At 41.4% G+C, this 20506-nt stretch overlaps 1 protein-coding gene across 1 annotated transcript in view; it reads right to left on the reverse strand.

Moving 5' to 3' along the window:
* Opn5 (opsin 5) overlaps positions 1 to 13400 on the reverse strand; it is a 55098-nt gene extending 41698 nt beyond the window's left edge. Inside the window, exons 1-3 of the mRNA XM_055615380.1 lie at positions 13363 to 13400; positions 5951 to 6104; positions 1908 to 2027 (exon numbers count right to left, since the gene is read on the reverse strand). Of these exons, the coding sequence (XP_055471355.1) occupies positions 1908 to 2027; positions 5951 to 6080 (250 nt within the window). The 5' untranslated portion in view covers positions 6081 to 6104; positions 13363 to 13400. The remainder of the gene's footprint in view (positions 1 to 1907; positions 2028 to 5950; positions 6105 to 13362) is intronic.
* Positions 13401 to 20506: the final 7106 nt, after the last annotated feature.

Here is a 20506-nt window from a genome sequence, read left to right on the forward strand (position 1 = left end):
TGTGTGTGTGTGTGTGTGTGTGTGTGTGTGTGTGTGTGTGTGTGTGTAATAGTGGCCGCATAAAATGCAGATTATGAAGAGACTACAACTGCAGATGTTTGACTCCAAATAAAGGTTAGGGTAGAGCTAAGCATCCCTGGCCCGAGATGTGAGTTAACAAGTAAAGAAAAAAAAGTATTACAGCTCCTCTTTGCTGGGTTATCTGAAAAGCCTAAGAAGCAAGAGAAAATCTAGAAATTTTCAATTTTATTCATTTGGTAACTTATCTGGAAATGCATGAGTGCAGATGTGGTGTGTGTGCATGTGTGTGTGTGTCTGTCTGTCTGTCTGTCTGCTTCTCTGTGTATTTCTGAGTGTGTGGTACGTCTGTATGAATGTCTGAATGTCTCTTTGTGTGTGATGTGGCGTGTGTGCGGGTGCCAGCGCACACATTTGTATATATGCAAGTGTGTAGACCAAATGTCAGTGTGAGGTGTCCTCCTCCATCGCCTACCACCTTATTTGGGGGTCCTGATGTTCCTGCCTCCACTTCCCAACACCGGGACTGCAGGCAGTGGGCTGTTAGATTCTGCATCCATAGCTCAGTGCGCTCTGAGATACACACAGTGCCCAGTGTTGCCCAAAACTTGCATCCTTAACACTCAACTATTCCTGGGACATAGCAAGAACTCAGCAATGGGCTCGGGCAATGGCACCATGGGTAAAGTGCCTGTCATGTAAGTGTGAGGGCAGTGTGAGGGTCCTCAGTGCCCATGTGGGTGGCCAGCCCCATGGGAGGCAGAGGTAGTGGACTCTGTAAGGCAGGCTGGCTAGCTAGAAAAACAAATTAGAGAGCTATGAAGACAAATGAGCAACCCTGCCTTGGCACATAGGGTAGAGAAGAATTGGGGAAAACACTGATGTCAGCTTCCTATTCACACACACACACACACACACATGCACCTCATGAGCCCACACAAGTGTGAATATGCACACACATATACATATACATATGTGTGTGTTCAAAGAAAAGATAAATAAGAAAAAATATTCAACAAAAATAATATAATCTCAATGGTGCCTCATGACTGTGATGCCACCACTCAAGAGGGTGAAGAGTTCAAGGTCATCGTCATCTACATAGTAAGCCAGGGAACAGCCTGGGCTACGGAGACCTTGTCACAAAAGAGAAAAAAAAGGAAGGGGGAAGAAAGGAAAGAAAGAGAGAGAGAAAAAAGAAGGAAGGAGGAAAAAAGAAAGGAAGAAAGAAAGAAAGGATTTTTTGTTTTTGTTTTCATTTTTTCATACAATATATTTTAATCATGTTTTCCCCTCAAGCTCCCCCCAGATCCTCTCCACCTCCCCACCCACCCAACTGCATGCTTTCTCTCTCTAAAAAGAAGCAACACACAAAAGAAGAAAGAATGAGTGAAATGAAATTTTTTTAAAAAATCAAACAGAAAACCACTAAGACCCCAAAAAAAAAAAAAAAAAAAAAAAAAAAAAAAAAAAGGCCCACCAAAAAAAACATGGTGTTTGTTTTGCATTGCCTAACTACTCTTGGTCAATGGCCTGCCCTGGAGTATGGCACTCCACTGGAGAAAAAAAAATTTCCCTTTCCCACCAGGTATCAATTGGAAGTATCTTCCAGAGGGTCCCAGTTTGAAAGAAAGATGTAATCATAGGTCCCATGCCTAACCAAAAATAATAAATGATCCCTTAATAATATGTTATTAAATAACATTAAATATGTTAATAAATGTTAAATGATCTCATTAGCAGGCATCCCAATGACTGTCTACAACCATTGAAGTACACTCTGCGATGAGAAGAAGCATGTGGTAACAAAAATGAGCCCTGAGCCGGTGAGTGATTTGGAATGGCTAATATTTTAAACCCACAAAGAAGGAACAGTATGGCAGAATTACCTGATATCCCCAGATCACAGACTGCTAAGTTGATAGTCATTATTTCAGCAGGTCTCAGCTTCTTCTTGCGTCTAGAAGACATATAAAGGACATACCCATTTCCAAAGGTAGAGAGAATCCCTACAAAGAAAAAAATAAAACGTCCCATCATTAAAATGAGGGTTAGCACTCACTTTCGTATGAAAACACTTCTCAATTTCAAAAATGGACACCACAGATTTAGAGGGTAGTGAGAGGACACTAAATAAAAATCTTAAATTAAGAAGATGAAATTAAAAAGCATGAATTGTGAGTGACAGGCAAGGGGTTGCCTGGGAAGGGATAGGAGTCAGGAATTGCAGGACTGAACTTACCCGGATGATGGAACTGCTAACTTCCCGGTTAGGCTCAGGAGGATGTGGGAAGCCCCGGGACCAGTTCTTATACCAGCCCCCAGAGCAGAGTGCTTTCCTCGGCCGTTTTATTTTTTGGTTTTTGTTTTACATATATATATATATATAGTATTGGCTTCATAAGAGTCCCTCCCTTGGACAAGAGGAGTCGACCCCTTAGCTATTTATAAACCGTGAAGGCGAAGTCTACCAAGAGAGGGGACTCAGGGCGCCACTCTGGGCTCACTCTTGTGAGAGCGCCAGCCTTCGGGGGAGGTGTGGTCAGAGGTGTGCCTGTTGTGACCCCCATGCAAGGAAGAGGTCGTCTCCTAAACCCAGGCCCCAGGACTTAGATTCCCGGGGTGGTATGGACCCTCAGTATCTGGAATGTAGGACACCTTCAGCTACCGCTGGACTAGGTGTGAAGGGTACCCGTGTAGCAACTGATACCATGAACACTCCCCCTCCCACCAAGGGGAGAGAAAAAGTGACCCTCAACCCACCAGACCTAAGAACAATGACATACATGTGGTCCCAAGTTTGAATACGCTTTTATTAATGACGAATTGGTTTGGATATTACAATGAAACTGTTCAAAAGCTTTTACAAACCCAGTTAAAATCCAAAAACAAAAAAAAAAAAATAGACCCATTATCTACTGACTGTATTTAAGAAAAGAATACACCTACTTCCATAGCTTAACATGTAGAGTAGATTTCCTCAGGAATTCTTGCTTCATAGTGTGGCTGTATATAAATGAGAGTCTGGTACAGCTGCCTTCAGTAGTAAGGAATAAGGAGAGTATTAACAGGAGAGACCCAGAGTTTTCTGTTTTAATTTCTACTTTAATTCCTCCACCACAATTCATTGGGGGGGGGGGGCAAGAAAATGTGTGTGTCTGCTGATGGTATGAAACCACCAGGACCTGGCTGCGTTTTGCTCTTATAATGGTCCATGAAAGCCTCCTTAGCTTTCTTAAAGCAAAAGGGGAGGAAACTGGAGGTTTTGTAAAGTCGTAGAGCAAACCAGGTAACAGGCAACTCCTAATAAGAAACCGTCTAGCAAGGCACGCTGGGAAAGGATAAAGTGCAAAAATGCAGCTCAAAAACAGTAAAGCAAATTCCACCTATGTCATAGCTAAAGAAGAGCAAAAAAAAACCAGTTAAGCATTCACGTGCAATCATCTAGAATGCTCCTCTAATACCATTTTGCCTGCCAGCATCTCTTGAGAATATTTCTTACTTGAGTTTCCTTGAATTTTTTACTAACCCTATTCCGTAGGGCTCACCCAGTGCCCATCATGATCTTAAAAAAAATAGTGAATTCTGTTAAATGCCAGGTTCTACTGCTTCCATGAGCAACTTTGTCTTTGGATGAGCATTAAGAGAAATCAGATACATATTTTAAGACTAAGAAAAAAAAAGACTAAGAAGATACAGACTATGGGGTGGACATATTTTTGATCATCAAAATCCTGTATCTTTTGCAAGTTGCCTTCCTCTGCAGGCAATTAATAAAGCAGGTGTTACCATGAAGAGTGGAAAATGGGTCTCAGGTTTCTCTCTCCTGCATACCAAACTGAGGTTTCGGTTTTCACTCTTCATTTTCCCCTAAGATTCCTAGGATTTAACAACAATGACCAAGAACTTTGCTCTGTCCACTATATCCTAAGAGGATCTGGACATGTGACAGCCAGACCTGGGATCAGGCCCGAGACATGGGTCCAAAAAGAGTTCAAGCCCTTCCTCCAAACCCATCCTTCTTTCATAATCCCAAATGATTATTCTGACTTCAGTCTGTGCCCCCCCCCTTCCTCTGATGCTCCCTTCACTTGGGGACTCCCTTTTTCAACATTTTTAAGCTCCACTCCAGCACTTAAATCTGATTTTGATTCCCTTGTACCCAACCTGCATAAAGTGAGGACTTCTCTCATTCCCCCACTGGACTCTCTCACTAGAAAGGGAACAGGCTAGTTTGCCTAAAGCCATTTATCTGGTTAAAGACACTGTTTGCAAAATCATCTCTTGCTACAGACTGAATTTATGAAATGCTTCCTTGTCTACCTTTTCTGATCACTGAGCTTAATAAAAAAACTGATGTGGAGTTTACTCTGAGGCAGTCTCTAGTCCAGCTTTTATTTACTGCTCTATTCTCAGCCACTTAAGAGTAGCAAAGAGTGGGTACTTCATATATTTGTGTTTGAAAGGACAAATTTAAATTAATTAAATTTAAATGAAAAATAGTCAAATGCTCACAGTAAGTACAAAGGACCCTGGGAATTATTTTGCAACAGAGCGTGTGATTTAACCTTATAAATTCTTTCTGCCTCAAGAACAGACCATAGGGAGAACTTTTTAATGAGTTTCTTTTCTAATTTCAGGAATTACGTGAAATTCTTCACCAGTCATAAACAGATGAGAGAAGGGGAGGGAGAGAAAAGGGGAGGGAGGGAGAAACAAAGAAGAAACAAAGAAAGGAGAGAGAAAGATTGAGAAAGTTTGAACCGACATCTGAAATATTAGAGACATATATAAACCTAAACATGGAACCCACCTGCACACCGCACTCCTGAATTTAATAGAGCAACTTCAAGTTAACGAAATGCTCTAAACACTCAAAAGACAGAGTACTACATTGTAGCCCTGGCTGGCCTGGCACTCTCCTATTGTGGACCAGTTTGGCCAGGAACTCATAGAGATCTGCCTGCCTCTGGCTCCCAATTGCTAGGGATAAAGCCCTGTGCCACCACACCCAGCCGAAATGTAATAAATCTTCATTGTCTGCATCAGTACAATCCAATAGAAATTAATAAAAACCAGAAATATGAGCTACACATACGTTGCATTTTTTTTCCGGTAGCCACATTAAACAATATAAAAACACATAGGCAAGTTTGTTTATAATTTAATATTTAATCTAATCCATAAATTATGTATATATCTAATCCATAAACTCATGATCCAGAAATTACGAAATTAATGGGTATTCTATATTTCACATTATTAAGGAGATGTTTGTACATTATTTTCCCAGACTAAGCCTCCAATAGGAGACTCACATTTCCACTACAATACATGCATTTGAAAGGTAAGAGCCTGTGTGCTCAGGAGCCACCAGTGGCTGCTGGTTTGGATAACGTAGTCTAACATTAAACAGATGCAACCCTGTGTGAATTAGACATAAAAATCTCTTCACCCTAGGCTGGATTTTCATTGATCACCAGTATAATTTCTATCTCAGCAGTGATGATATGGTGAAACTTTTAAAACAGTGTCCACTGCCACTGTTGTACAGGGCCAGAGTCCCCTCAGCTCTGAGAAGGAAGCTCAGAGGAGCTAACGTGATGTCTAAGAGCCATTATTTTTAAAACGGAAATATATTTGTTATCACTCCTTTGATATTCAGAACACAAACCCACTAGTTAAGTGACCAAATGAAACAGTCTTGAGAATTCACCGTGAAAGTTCTTTGGATTATGAATGGAACATTTATCCCCAGTGGTGACAGTAACAGTCATTCCTATAAAACATTGATTGACTGCCTTAATGCCAACCTACCTTCCCCACCTCCACGAACACCCATGTAAGTATCAGAAGCATTTGTGCAAAATCAATACAGCCTTGTGAATTCTCTCGATGCGGCCTCTGACATAGAAGCATTAAAGGAGCTTACCGATTATTGTTAGGTAAAACCCAGCCACTAAATCCGCTTCCCAGGAAAGTTTGGAAGCAAAGGGGTCCTCCTCTCGAAGATAGTGTGGCAGGTTCTCATCCTGGGGCAAGGCAGTGTGGTTCAAGGCCATGCTGTTTTCACACCACCAGGGGGTCTGTAAGGTAAACCGGCAGAGATCTCAACAGACCAGAATAACGAATCCGTTTGAATCCACTCACAAATGAGCCTCTACAAAAGACACACTCTGGGGCCCCATGGGGGATTAGTACCTGGAGGGAGAAATGCACCGTTTTTTTCTTATATGACGTAAATACACCAACACGCAGTTGTTCAATTTGCAGTCTAGGCAAGCCTGCGTCTTCTCCTCAGGCTTCCTCTGAGCCATTTCACACCTCCCTCAGTGAATAGGAGGTGGAGGACTAGTCTGTCCTGTCGCTCCTGAGCAAACTTTGTAAAGAACTGAAGTAAGAAAGGCCACTGTGCGAAATGTGGACAGGAGGTACACACTGTTCAGTTTGCCAGAGCACAGCGTTCGAGTTAGCCCAAGCTTCTCCATTCCCTACATGCTTGGTGAGCTGTTCGAGTTTCGCTAAGGGAAGAAAGAGAGCATTCAGTGCAAAGGAACATGAACACTTACTTCACTAAATGAATCTACAAGGTCAGAGGTTGACAGGGTTAGCCTAAAAGTTGAGGCTGTTCATGAATGGGGGAGGGGTGTGCCAACCTCCTTCCAAAACTGAGGAGCTATTGACAGTTGATGGCTGCCAAGGGAAGGAGGCTTGGGGACGTGACCTCTGGTTGGTGAACCATGGCCCTTCACCCGTGTGTGTACAAATAACAGAAATTAGACTCAGTGAGTTGCTGAAAACGACAACAGGACAATATTGAGTGGTGGAGTGATCTGGGAGACTTGGAGGAGTGGGATGTATGAAATAACATGTGTATATGAAGTTCTCAAAGAATAAGTGTTAAAAATATATATTAAAAAATTGAGAGCTGGAGAGCCAGCTAGTGATGAAGAGTACGCAGTACTCTTATGGGGGAGCTGAGTCTGTCCCCAGAACACAGCCACCTGGGTCTCCAGCTCTAAGAGTATCCTAGTCTGACCTTAGGCACTGACACACTACACTCTCTCTCACACACACACATCCACACACTCTCACAGAGACATACACAGAATCACACAGAGACCACACAGAGAGTCATACATACATACATATATACATACACACACACACACTCACTCACTTAAAATAAAATAAATCTTAGAAAAATAAGGAGGTTATCTAGAAAAAAAAATTGGTCTTGATCAAGACACACAAAGCTAGCCATGGGAAGGTTTAGAGTTTCTTACGCACTGAACAAATTATTCCCCAACCCTCCTTCAAGGCCAGGATAAAATCCTAAGCAATAACAGATAATAGATAGATAGATAGATAGATAGATAGATAGATAGATAGATAGATAGATAGATAGATAGCTGAATAAATAAATAAATAAATGTAGATAAAATTAATAATGATAATTAATAATAAATCATTTTAAAATATTTTTAAAACACTTTAAGTGGCATTCTGCAAAAGCCAAGTCCCATGCTGCCCCTCCCTGGTAAAAAAAAAAAGAAAGAAAGAAAGAAAGAAAGAAAGAAAGAAAGAAAGAAAGAAAGAAAAGAAAAGAAAAGAAAAGAAAAGAAAAGAAAAGAAAAGAAAAAATGAGCCGGTGCTTCCAGGACGTGCCACACACTGCTGAGATGACCTCGTGCAGGGGGACCCAGTTACTTTTTGTTACTTCTGAGGTTTGACTTTGAACCAGCTCATTTCAAGTTGAGCCAGTAGATGTCGGTGTGCAGCGCTCTGAGACATTCCAAGTGCCAGGAATCCACGCTGAAGTTGTGTTAAGCCTAACAGAGGGTGGCTGGCCAGCGACCGGTAGATGTCACAGAGGTAGTTTCTGTATATGAACAGATTGAACCCCTTTCTGACCGGTAACTTACAGCCCACACGGGGCTTTTTGGTGAGCAGTGGCTTCGGCAGAAGCTACTGTTCTGTTCGCGCTCTCCCCAATTAGCAACAGACAGCTGTATGGGAAACTGGCTGCCTCGTCCATCCATCGCCCTCCCTGCCAGAGCCAGGGGTTTTCTTTTAACTCTCAAGCTCCTGATTGCCCTTAATTTGGTAAAGTCTGTCGTCACAAGCTTCCCGAGCATCTCTGGCTGTCTGGTCCCTCACGTGCAGAATCAGAAGATGAGGGCTGAGCCAGATGTGAGACTCCCCCTCAGATCTTAAATTCCGATCTGCAGCAGCTTCTGAAAAGTGACAACTTACTCGGCCCTCGTGCTCATTATCAGTGAGATAATGAATTTCTTTTCTTTTTTCCGTCTTTCCCCATGTGTGTGTGATTGGCATGTTTGCACATGCGCGTTTGCGGGCTTAGGCACCTGTGTGAAATGTTCACGTGGAGGCCGGAGGCTGATGTTGGTAATCATCCTCCGTCTCCCTGGCACCGTCTTTACTGAGCTAAGGTCTTCTGATCAACCCCAGAGCTTTCAGAGGTTGCAAGTATTGTGGGCCAGCTCCCTCTGGTGCCCCTGTCTCTGCTTCCCAGGGCTTCCGAAACACCACGCCCATTTTCTGTGTATTTCTGAACATCCGAACGCTGGCCGTCACATTTGGAGGGAATGTGATTTAGCTGCTGAGCCATCTCCTTAGCCTCAACACGGTGAATTTGCAAACAAATTGTACACATAGAGGCAAAAGTCCTGGTTTTTACACATTAGGATACTTAGTTTCCCCAAACTTGCAGATGTTTGATTATTCATATTAGCATATGCCTTTGAGCAACAAAATATGCCCCACTACTCGCGATGTCTACTCAGTGGTTCTCTGACCATAAATAAAACAACCTAAGGCTTTTCTCAGAACAGTTTACTATTAAAATTTTTTTTTCAACAAAATCATCTCCCACACCTATTCATGCATAGCAGTTTTAAATAGTTCTTGGATTCTTATAACAAATACGACCAATGCAAATATGTCTTTTAGCCTCTGTGGATCCATATTAGAAGTGAAGGGATAACCTGAGGCAGAACCAGGCCTGAGCCCTGTGTCCAAACAAAAAGGACTTATGAAATGGTTTGGTGGCATATGTGGAAAAGCATATTTTATAAGGTCACTCCAAAAACAAAAGAGAAAAACAAAAACAAAAACAAAAAAAAAAAAAAACAGGAGTTAGTACAGAGAGAGGGAAAGCATCTAATCTGTTTAGTTGTATCTTCACACATTAGCTTCAAAAATATAAAAATATTACACAATATTTTTTTCTCTGACTCCCTTAGTTTCTTGTAGTTTAAAATAAAAACTAACAAAAAACCTAGGTAGTGTGAATAACTACATATGCATGCTAGCCTTGCCCCTGGCTTGATCCATGAACTTTGGGCCATGTGTATGTGTGTGTGTGCGTGTGTATGTGCGGTGTGTATGTGTGCGTGCATGTGTGTGTACAAAAACCTCTTCTTTTTTTAATTTTCTTTTTTTTAATATTACTTACAGTTTGTTAACTTTGTATCCCTGCTGTATCCCACTCCCTTTTTCCCTTCCAATCCCACCTTCCCTCCCTCATCTCCTCCCTGCCCCTTTCCAAGTCCACTGATAAGGGAGAACCTCCTCCCCTTCCATCTGATACTGGTTTATCAGGTGACTTCAGGACTGGCTGCAAAGTCCTCCTCTGTGGCCTAGCAGGGCTGCTCCTCCCAGGAGTGGAAGGGTCAAAGAGCCCGCCATCGAGTTCATGTCAGAAACAGTCTCTGTTCCCCTTATTAGGGTACCCACTTGGATACTGAGCTACCAAGGGCTACATCTGAGCAGGGGCTCTAGGTTGCATCTATATATGTTCCTTGTTTGGAGAAACAGTCTCATAAAAGACCCCTGTGCCCAGATATATTTGGTCCTTGTGGAACTCCTGTCCTCTCCAGGTCAAATTAACCTCCCCCCCCCCTTTTTTTTTTTGGTTCCCTGCATTCTGCCGGAGGTTTGGTTATGAGTCTTAATATCTGCAAAAACCCCTTCTGATCAGAAAAATTATCTGATAACATGAGATTCACTCCATCAGCACATGTGAAAATCTAACGTAAGGAGTCCGTGAAGCTATTGATGGAAACTAGACATGATATAGGTTCTATCAGTCATGGCATGGATGAGGGAGCTGTAAAAAAAAAAAAATGCTGTGGAAGAAGATGGAAGCCTAAATTTAAAAAGCCTAAGAACTGAAGAGAGTGTATCAAAGAAAGATGAACAGCAAAACCTGAAACATTCAAGTCTGGGGTAGAAGTCACTGAGTGATAAGCCCGATTCAGAAGTCACATTGCTGCTTTGCACGCATCTTTCTCAAGTGAGGCCTACGCTTCCTATTTAGTAAAAGATCACAGAAGAAATAAACTAAAATCAAACCAGGTTCTTCATTATATAAAATCCAAAAAGAAAATTCAAGCCCAGCCTATCGGGTCAAGAAACAAACACCTTTTCCATTTCCTCACCCCAGCGAGTCAGCCAGGATGGGTCACAGCCGCTCAGGAATTAGCTTATTACAGACCAGGGAGCAATGCAGCTCAGCCCTGACTCCTTTACTCCAGTCTGCCTCCTCTCTACTCCAGCTTAAAGCTGGGCCCGCCCCCACTGCACCATCACCGCGGTATCAACTCTTCCCTTTAAAAACTGAGCTGAGAAATTCTGCTGTGATAGTACGGTAATGTTGTTCCAACTTAGGGGGAAAACACTAAATACAGACAAATATATTAAGTAGGCGAAAGCCAGGGGAAAACAGAAAATAGAAATACATGCTTCAAAAGCTAAAACTGATTCTTATTTTATACATACACACTTTTATACACATTTATTTTGTGCATATGTAAACATATACACATGAACATCCAGCCTCCTTATTATATGCAGCTTAATGATAGTTCTTTACATTTCATTTGGCAAGGAAGGCTAATAATACAGTCGCACTAACTGCCAATGGTATGTCGCTTTTGAAATATTAATTGTCTAAATGTAAAAAAAAAAACTGCTAGTGGTTATATTAGCGAAACATTCAAACCATCAGTTTATTCATTGACATAAATATTTGCTATACGTGATGCACAGGCCCCTGCTAAGTCTGTGAAATTACTTTCCCTGGGGCTTTGCAGGGTCTGAAACTAAAGGTTCTTTCCTGCTGTGGTTTTGGTTTCTGTTTTCTACGTGGGACCCTCTGAGCATCCTGGTACTTCTCTGCCAGGCAGGTGTTCTCTGTGCTCTTTCTAAAGCCAACACTCCTGGGTGGACATCACTCAGAAGTCCAGGTCCCATGCGACATCCCCAGGATTCCCTCACCTGCAAAAAACTGTGTCTTTTCTTGCACCCTGAGTGTCCTATAAACTCGTCAAGTTTAAGTGAGGCACTCAGTAATGCTCCTCTTCTGTGTGAGCAGCTATGGATGTTTCGGAAGTGCCTTTAGCCATGATAATGTCAATACTGTCCTAATTTACTGCTGATCAAATCTGATTCTCTTAAAAAAAAAAAAAAAAAGCTGGGATTATTCTGACATCCATAAAGATGTAGTGTGCTTCTACCGTACAATGAAGACAATCAGAAATCACAGCCACATATAAAGTAGAAATCAAGAAATAAAATAGTTTTTGGAGCACAAATCCCCAAAGCCAGGGTAGCCTTTATCTGTCCCAGAGTGCTAATGAGACCTTTGCGTTCTCTGCAAGCAAAATGCTCACAGCCATAAAGAAAACTGGAAATTTCCTGAGGGTGCCTGTCGCACAGACTCGTACACACACTCTTCCAGTTCTGTCTCTGGGTCCAGTATGATACTAGGCAATAACACAAAAGAGTAGCCTTCATTCTCAACCCACTTTAGTGAAAATATGGGGGACACACGGAGCATAGGAAAGAGAGGCAACAAGGGTGGAAGAGAAGAGGATAAAAATAGGAGGGAAGAAAAAAATGTTGCACATAAGCCAGCAAGCAAGAGCATAATCAATAAATTCAATATCGTCTAAGCCATGTGAAAAATAGAGCAGTTCATCTGTTGAGAATAACAACCTTTATGCCAATTTATTTTCAACAGTTTCAGCTTGAAACAGAAAGAAAATCATAAGTGATAGAAGGATCCGCTTGAACATTTTTAGAGAGTCGCTATTGTCTTAAACTGTCATCTCTCATCTAGGCAGTGTTCATTTCTCCCACCCTCTCCTCTGAAATTTTAAGCAGCAAGTTTCAGGTCGATTTAAGTCCCTGTTATTTCCAACCTACTTCTCCTAAACAAACTCCACAAGGTACACATCTCCCATAACAGTTACTAGTGTAATTGTCGTCGGCAACTTTTATTCCCAGAATAAGGGCTTGTGCCTATGAGGCCAGATGGTGTTGCCCAAACCGAGCATACAACACATTCTCCATCTCTCTCCTGGAGACCCTTCCATATATCCAAGAGCCCTTTTTGTGGAAGTGGGTGAATAACCCAACACTCTGAAGTCAATAATGACAGTTCTTGGCCTAAGACAATCTCAAGAGCACACAGGACGCTGTAGAGCCCAGCCGGGACCTCAAGGAACACAAGACTAAGGAGCCTCAACTACAAAGCATTTTTGGCTTTGTACTCAATGCAGTTGTCTCACTTCCTCCTCAGCCCTCAAGTCATTGGAAAAGCGAGGGGAGAAAAGAACTTTAAAGGGGGGACCAGAAATCCCCTAACATACTCCCCAACTTCAAATGTTCCAGCTCTGAGAGCTCACAGATCTGTGCAGATCATGAGCTATGATTTACAGCCACCCAAGAACTACAAATAATGGTTGCTAATAGTAACGGTCAAAATGAAACACCATCAGATTTGATAAGGATGGTCAGTGTGAAACACGTGTGGAATTTCAGCAATAGAATTTGTGTATTCCTTATCAAAAATGAGTATCGGGCAAGGTCTAAAAAAAAAAAAAATATGAAGAGGAGCACACAGGCTAAAAATATTGACTTTGCCAATGAAGCAGAATGTTTCAGGAAAAATCCGAAATTTTCTGAAATGTTTTTCAGATGCCATTTGAAAGCACTGCTTGGTAGATATGGGCCGAAACTCAATAGGAAAAAAAAAAAAAAAAAAAAACTTCTTCAATTATACATTAATATTCAGAACAAGGGATCTGATCAGTTTCTACCTGTTCTTGGTTCTTACAACCTCAAAGAAAAAGAAGAGGAAAAAGGACGGCCACACACCCCCTCATCGAATCCAGGTCACGGTTCCTCTGCCTGTGAATCCTGCCTGTATGTCCTCAAAAGCTCCCTCATGGACCATTGAACCCCAAGTCCGATTTTAGGCAGTAGATATTAGAACGTGCCCTTTCTAAACAATTTCAACCCTTTGTTAAAACTCACCGTGGGTTGAAGGGCCTGCCAAAACCAGAAGTTCCCTTCCTGGGCTTCTAGCTGGGTCTGCTCGGATCTGTCACGTCTTTTTACTGGTTCCTTCCTAAGCAGCGCTCCGGTTGCTTTGCACCTCTGCTGATGTTAAACATTATTGAAGAAAAGGTACTCATTTTCTAGACGGCGATGTTCTCCCCACCCCTTGACAGAAAGGACCAATCATATCCTTGGAGGAAAAAAAAGAAAAAGACAAAAAAAAAAAAAAAAAAAAAAACACAAGCTCAAGTTATTGAATTATGAGGAGAGAAGCAATTTTTGGAAGCTTAATTTATCGGTGATTAAAAACAACAACAACAACAACAGCAGCAGCTACGTGGCCCTTATATTGATCAAGAAAAAAATAGCGGGGGAGACAAATGCTGTCTGCCGACCGTACTTTAAAACACTTATATACTTGCTCTTCTGATGTCGAAGCCTTTGCCTAATCTTTTAAACAACTGAGGCTTAAACCTTAAATTCTTTCCGAATGATTTGTCTTCCTGGGCTGTCTTTTCAATCGAGGCAGATTCTCCTCAGTTACCTAACAGAATTGCCTGAGGAGGGCTACTAAAATAGGAAAAGCAAAGCTTGTCAATGATTTTAAAAGCATAAAGGTTAAAACTAACCCAGGCCCAGCTTACACCTTTAATGTTATGTCGGGGTTGAACATGAAGTTTTGTTCCTTTACAGAAAGCACCCATGGTTCCTCGCTGCCAAAAGGAGACCTTCCCGTGAATGGCACTGGGGTTTGGCGGTACACACTGCTTCATTTCAGCTCCGCAGCAACAACTACGCTGAAGCAGGCTGTTGCTGTCACTGTTTCGTGGATAAGAACATTACAGTCACAAAGAAAACTCGTGGTCGGCCGAGGCTGCAGTTAACTACATATAAGCCCAGTTTATCAGATCCAGAAAGGACGTGCAGTTCAAAACAGGTCCAGCTATGTGGTTCCTAATGGTATCTCATGACAGGTTTGATGGCTAAATCAATACAGAAACCCTCAACAGTGTTAGACTTCGAATACGAAAGAGCCCCCACGGGATCCTGTGGTCCCCAGCTGGTGGCACTGTTCTGGGAAGAGGTTGGGGACTCTTAAGGGAGGAAATGAGCCTTGAGCAGAGTAACCAGCCCCTTCCTCCATTTCCAGCAACGGTCACCCTGCTTCCTATTTTGCCAAGCAGAGCTGGCAAGCTCCTCCAAGCTCAGCTTCCAATCCTCCCACAGCCATGCCTTTCCACCACGAAGAACTGCATAGCCCCTAGACCATGAGCTAAAATAAATCCTTCCTCTTTTAAGTTGTTTGTGCCACATATTTTGTTCATTGACCAGAAACATAAGTAATACATGTAGCGTTGTTTTAAATAATATTTTTGTGAAGAAAGGGAGTATTATCTTATTGTTGTTGTTAGAGACAAAATGTTACATGACAATGAACATTGTCATTTTGGAGAAATCTCCTGAAAAGTAAGAGTGTCTTAGACCAGCCCTCTGAAGAAATATTCCTAGATATTCCTGCATAAACACAGTTTTAAATATCCTAACCCACCAAAACTAGATTTATGCTTTTTATGTGATAAGATCCCATTTTTTGAAAGGTTGTCAAAATATTTTCAAACTGTAATCTTTTAAACTGTCACAGTCATTATGGAAATCAGTGTGCAGTGGAGGTTCCTCAAAACCTAGAAATAGATGTATCATACAATCCATCTGTACCGCTCCTGTTTATACACTCAAAGGATTCCATGGCCTACTACAGAGATACGAGCTCACTTTTTTCATTGCTGCTCTGTTCACAGTGGCTAGGGGATAGAATTAGCCTACATGCCTAATGAGCACATGGCATGCAACACAATATTCATCAAAAGGACACAAACATAATGTAGAAAGAGGAAAGTTGACAGGTTAGTGACCGAAAATTTCCTCCTGAGGAATTAAAATGGAACACAAGCAGTGTAAACAGAAGAAATGAAATACTAAATATAAAAATATTAGTCATCAAAATAAAAACATAAAATCGATAAAGAAAAACCAACCGAACTACATATGGCCATTAAAATGTTTCTTGGACAATGGGTTGAAGAGGTAGCTCCTTTGGTAGAGTACTTGCCTAGCACCCACAAAGAGCTGGGTTTGAACTGCAGCACCACATAAACCAGGCAGAAGGTCACAGGCTTGTAATCTTAGCCTTTGGAAGGTAAAGTCAGGAAGATCAGAAGTTCAAGGTCATCTTCAGCCACGCAGTGTCTTGGACTCCAGTCTAGGGTCTGGGAGGAGAGCCTTCAAAACAAAAAAGTCTTTTCTGCTTCCCAACAAGTGCTGGCAACACAAGTATTCTTTTTTTTTTTTTTAATTTTTATTTTTTATTTTAGAAAGACAACAAACTGGCAGTGGGTGGGAAAGTTTCAAAGGGAATTTATATACTCTCTTATCAAATTAGCTTTCTGGAGGTGTACAGAGAACAAGTCAGAAATACTTGCCTTTAGCAAAGAGTTGTAATAAAGGAGAAAAGTGAGCAAGGTGAAATAAACGGTGTTTTAAGGCACCATTATTTTAGTTCCAACTAAAATTTCCACTCAGGTCTCATTTGAGAGCCCTTCAGGAAGCATTTCAACTGGGAAGGAAAGCAGGATGATAGGATTTTTTAAATCTATAAAGCCTTCAGCATTTATTTTAACAGCAAACAAAACGCTCCAACCACTCTCTAGTCAAATATGACGGTTAACCAGCCAATGGCTGTGGGTATCAGCAGCCACCTCATAATGATATCTGAATATGTGTTTTCCTTCCAAGTTTTTCATAAACTTCATCCTTTAATTAAATTCAGTTATGCGAACATATCTTTTGTAAATTTCTGTGGAAATTTTCATATATTAAATCCATCACACATGAGTATAGAGAGATATGGTGATCTGATAGGATATTTCAGTTTTCTCTTCTCTGTTAAGGCATACTTTGTGACCCCATATGCAGTTAATTTTGGAGAAAGTTTCACGATATGCTGAGAAGAAGGTATATTCTTTTGTGTTTGGGTGAAATGTTCTGTAGATATCTGTTAGGTCTATTTGATTCATAACCTCTCTTATCTCCACTATTTCTCTGTTTAGTTTTTGCCTGGATGACCTGTCTATTGGTAAGAATTGCGTGCTGAAGTCTCCCACTATTAATGTGTGAGGTCCAATGTGTGTTTTAAGCTTTCATAATGTTTCTTTTACAAATGTGGGTGCCCTTGCCGTCGGTGCACAGATGTTAAGAATTGATATGTCATCTTGGTGTATTTTTCCTTTGATGAGTATGAAGTGTCCTTCTCTATGTCTTTTGATTAATTTTGGTTGGAAATTAATTTTGTTAGATATTAGAATGGCCACACCAACTTGTTTCTTGGGTCCATTTGCTTGGAAGATCTTTTTCCAACCCTTTATTCTGAGGTAGTGTCTATCTTTGATGTTAAGTTGTGCTTCTTGTATGCGATGGAAGGAAGGATCCTGTTTTCACATCCACTATGTTAGCCTATGTCTTTGTAATTAGGGAATTGAGTTCATTGATATTGAGAGATGTTAATGACCAATGATTGTTAATTCCTGTTATTTTGTTGGTGGTGGTGGTGGTGATGGTGGTGGTGGTGGTGGTGGGTTTCGGTGGTGGTGTGTGTGTGCATGTGTATGTACACGTGTGTGTGTGTGTGTTTCCTTTCTTTTGTCTTTTCCTGGTGTGAGATGATTATATTTTCTGTTTATATGGTATAGTTAACCTCCTTGGATTGGAGTTTTCCTTCTAATATCTTCTGTAGGTCTAGATTTGTGGTTAGGTATTGTTTAGATTTGACTTTGTCATGGAATATCTTGTTTTCTCCATCTATAGTGATTGAAAGTTTTGTTGGATATATTCTGAATATAGTCTGGGCTGGTATCTGTGGTCTTTTAGAGTCTGATTGACATCTTCCCAGGCCCTTCTGGCTTTTAAAGTCTCCATTGAAAAGTCATGTGTAATCCTAATAGATCTGCCCTGATATGTAGAGTTCCTGTGCCTTCCAGGTCTTTCTAGCTCCTTCTTCCATAAGGATTCCAGCACTCTGCCCAAAGTTTGGCTGTGAGTCTCAGAATCTCCTTCAATATCCTGGTGGGTAGAGTCTTTCAGATGTCCTATGTGGAAGGCTCCTGTCCTGTTCCTTGTCTTCTCCTACTTCTGATGTCTATCCTGTTTGTCCTTCTGAATATGGATTAAGCATTTTTCCTAGGGTCCTCCTTGTTGTTTAGCTTCTTTAGGGCTATAGATTTTAGTATGTTTATCCTATATTATATGGCTAATATCCACTTATAAGTAAGCATATATCATATGTGTCTTTCGGCTTCTGGGTCACCTCACTCAGGATGATCTTTTCTAGTCCCATCCATTTGCCTGCAAATTTCATAATTTCCTTGTTTTTAATTGCTAAATAGTATTCCATTGTGTAGATGTACCACACTTTCTGTATCCATTCCTACATTGAGGGACATCTAGGTTGTTTCCAGATTTTGGCTAATACAAATAAAGCTGCTATGAATATGGTTGAGCAAATGTCCTTGTTGTGTACTTGAGAGTCTTTTGGATATATGCCTAGGAGTGGTATAGTTGGATATTGAGGAAGCACTATTCCTAATTTTCTGAGAAAGTGCCAGATTGATTTCCAAAGTGGTTGTACAAGTTTACATTCCCACCAGCAAAGGAGACGGGTTCCTCTTTCTCCACATCCTCTCCAGCATGCATCATCCCTTGAGTTTTTTATTTTAGCCATTCTGATGGATGTGAGGTGAAATCTTAGAAGTCTACCACAGAGAGCCTCTGAAAGATTCTACTCACCAGGATATCAAAGGAGATACTGGGACTCATAGCCAAACTTTGGGTACAGTGCCGGAATCCTTATGGAAGAATTGGGAAATAGAAAGACCATAAGGAGAACAACAGAGCCAAAATAGCTGGGCCCAGGGGGTCCTGCAGAGACCTATATTCCAACTGAGAACCATGCATGGAGAGGACCTGGACCTCCTGTTCAAAGGAAGCCCATTGGCTGCTCAGGTTCCAAGTGGGTTCCCTAGTAAGGGGTACAGGGGCTGTTTCTGACATGAACTCAGTGGCCAGCTCTTTGATTACCTCCCCCTTGGGGGTGCAGTCTTGCCAGGCCACAGAGGAAGATGATGTATCCAGCCTTGATGAGACCTATAAGCAGGGGTCAGATAGAAGGGGAGGAGGTCCTCCCCTATAGGGGACTAGGGAAAGGGCATAAAGGGAGAAGAGCGAGAGTAGGTGGGACTGAAAGAACACAAGGGAGGGGGCTGCAGAGGGGATACAAAATGAATCATTTGTAATAAATAAATGTATAAATAAAGTTTTTAAAAATATATTTTCTAGGCTTTTGAGCTAGGATTCTTCTTCTTCTATTCCTGTTATTCCTAGGTTTGGTTGTTTGATAGTGTCTCAGACTTCCTGGATGTTTTATGCCAAGAATTTCTTAGATTTAATAATTTTCTTTGACTAACGTATCAGTTTCTTCTATTGTATCTTTTATGTCTGAGATTCTCTCTTCCATCTCTTGTATTCTATTGATGATACAAACTTGCATCTGTAGTTCCTGTTCACATACCTAGATTTCCCATCTCCAGGGTTCTTTCACTTTGCATCACCTTTAGTCCCATCTTGAACACTTTTACTCATTTCATTCACTTGTTTGTTTCTTTCTTTCTTCGTTTCTTTCCCTTGGATTTCTTTACGGAGTGTGTTCATTTTTTTCCCATTGTTTGTGTTTTCCTGTACTTCTTTAAGGGATTTATTCATTTCCTCTTTAAGAACCTTTATAATCTTCACAAAGTTAGTTTTACATCTTTTCTCATGTTTCAGCTGTGTTGGAATATTTGAGGCTTGTTGTAGTAGGATAACGTGGCTCTGGTTGTACCATATTGCCCGGGCTATTGTGGACTGTAGTCTTATACTGGCATTTAGGCATCTGGGTTTGGGATGAATATAGGTCTAGGTGCCAGTTTCTGAGTTTGTCTTTGTTGGATGGATATCTTGTTCCTGGGTTTCTATTTTCTCTTTGATCTTCTGGTCTTTGTGGTAGACATGTCTGGCAGCTGGTGTGACCTCTGGCCCAGCAAGGAGTCTCTATTAGAGCTGGGGACTGGACTTCTAGCAGCTAGTGTGGCCTTTGGTCCAGTAGGTAGTCTCTGCTCTTCTGACTGTTAAGGTCTGCACCTGTTCTAGCAAGCCTGGCTAGCAGCTACCTGAGCTGCAACTCTCTGCCTAAGATGAGGTAGGCACATGGCTGTGAGGTGAGAGGGAGTGTTGCTGGGGTGGGACCTTGAAATCTGAGTTGAGAGTGTGGGAAGATTCTGAGGGTAGGGGTGGCTCTTACCTGTTTTGACTGGTGTGGCCTTCACCTGAGCAGTAAATATCCACGTGTATGGACAAGGGAATGGCAGCATGAGCAGATGGTGGGCAGGAAGGAGTGTCAGCAACTTGAATCTCTGGAATTCGAACCGGAGGCTTGGAATGATTCAGAGGGCAATTGGTGATATTACCAGTTCTGACTGGCAGGACCTGCACCTGAATTGCCTATACTAGGCTTCTTGATCCTCAACCCACAAAGATGTGGTTGTCTCTTTTCCTCTGCTGGTCTTTCTCCTACTAGAAGTGGCTTAGAATTATACCTGGTGTGTCCTGCCCTTTCTCTCAAATTCTGAAAGAAAAAGAAAAGAAAATTATTCTCTTGCTTCCTTAAACCTCCTTCTATTTTCCTTTATGGATAAGGAACTGAAAGGAGAATATGGTTTCTCTGGTAACCAAACCAGCAATAACACAGAATACTATAGGCTATTAATGGATAGCTATAAAACCTATTAAGATATGCATATGACTGATGATATAGCTCATCAGGTGAAAGTGCCATTGCCAAGTCTGGTAGCCTGAGTTCAATCCCAAGAACCCACATGGCAGACAGAGAGGACTCATTCCTTCAAGTTGTTCTGTGACCGCCACTGTTGTGCTGTGGTATGTGCCCATATATGTTCACAGACATACATGCTACACAAAAGTATATAGTATATATATATATATATATATATATATATATATATATATATATATA

This window comes from Psammomys obesus, unplaced genomic scaffold, assembly GCF_907164565.1.
Source record: "Psammomys obesus unplaced genomic scaffold, mPsaObe1.curated_primary_1811, whole genome shotgun sequence".
In the NCBI taxonomy this organism is placed as follows: Eukaryota; Metazoa; Chordata; class Mammalia; order Rodentia; family Muridae; genus Psammomys; species Psammomys obesus.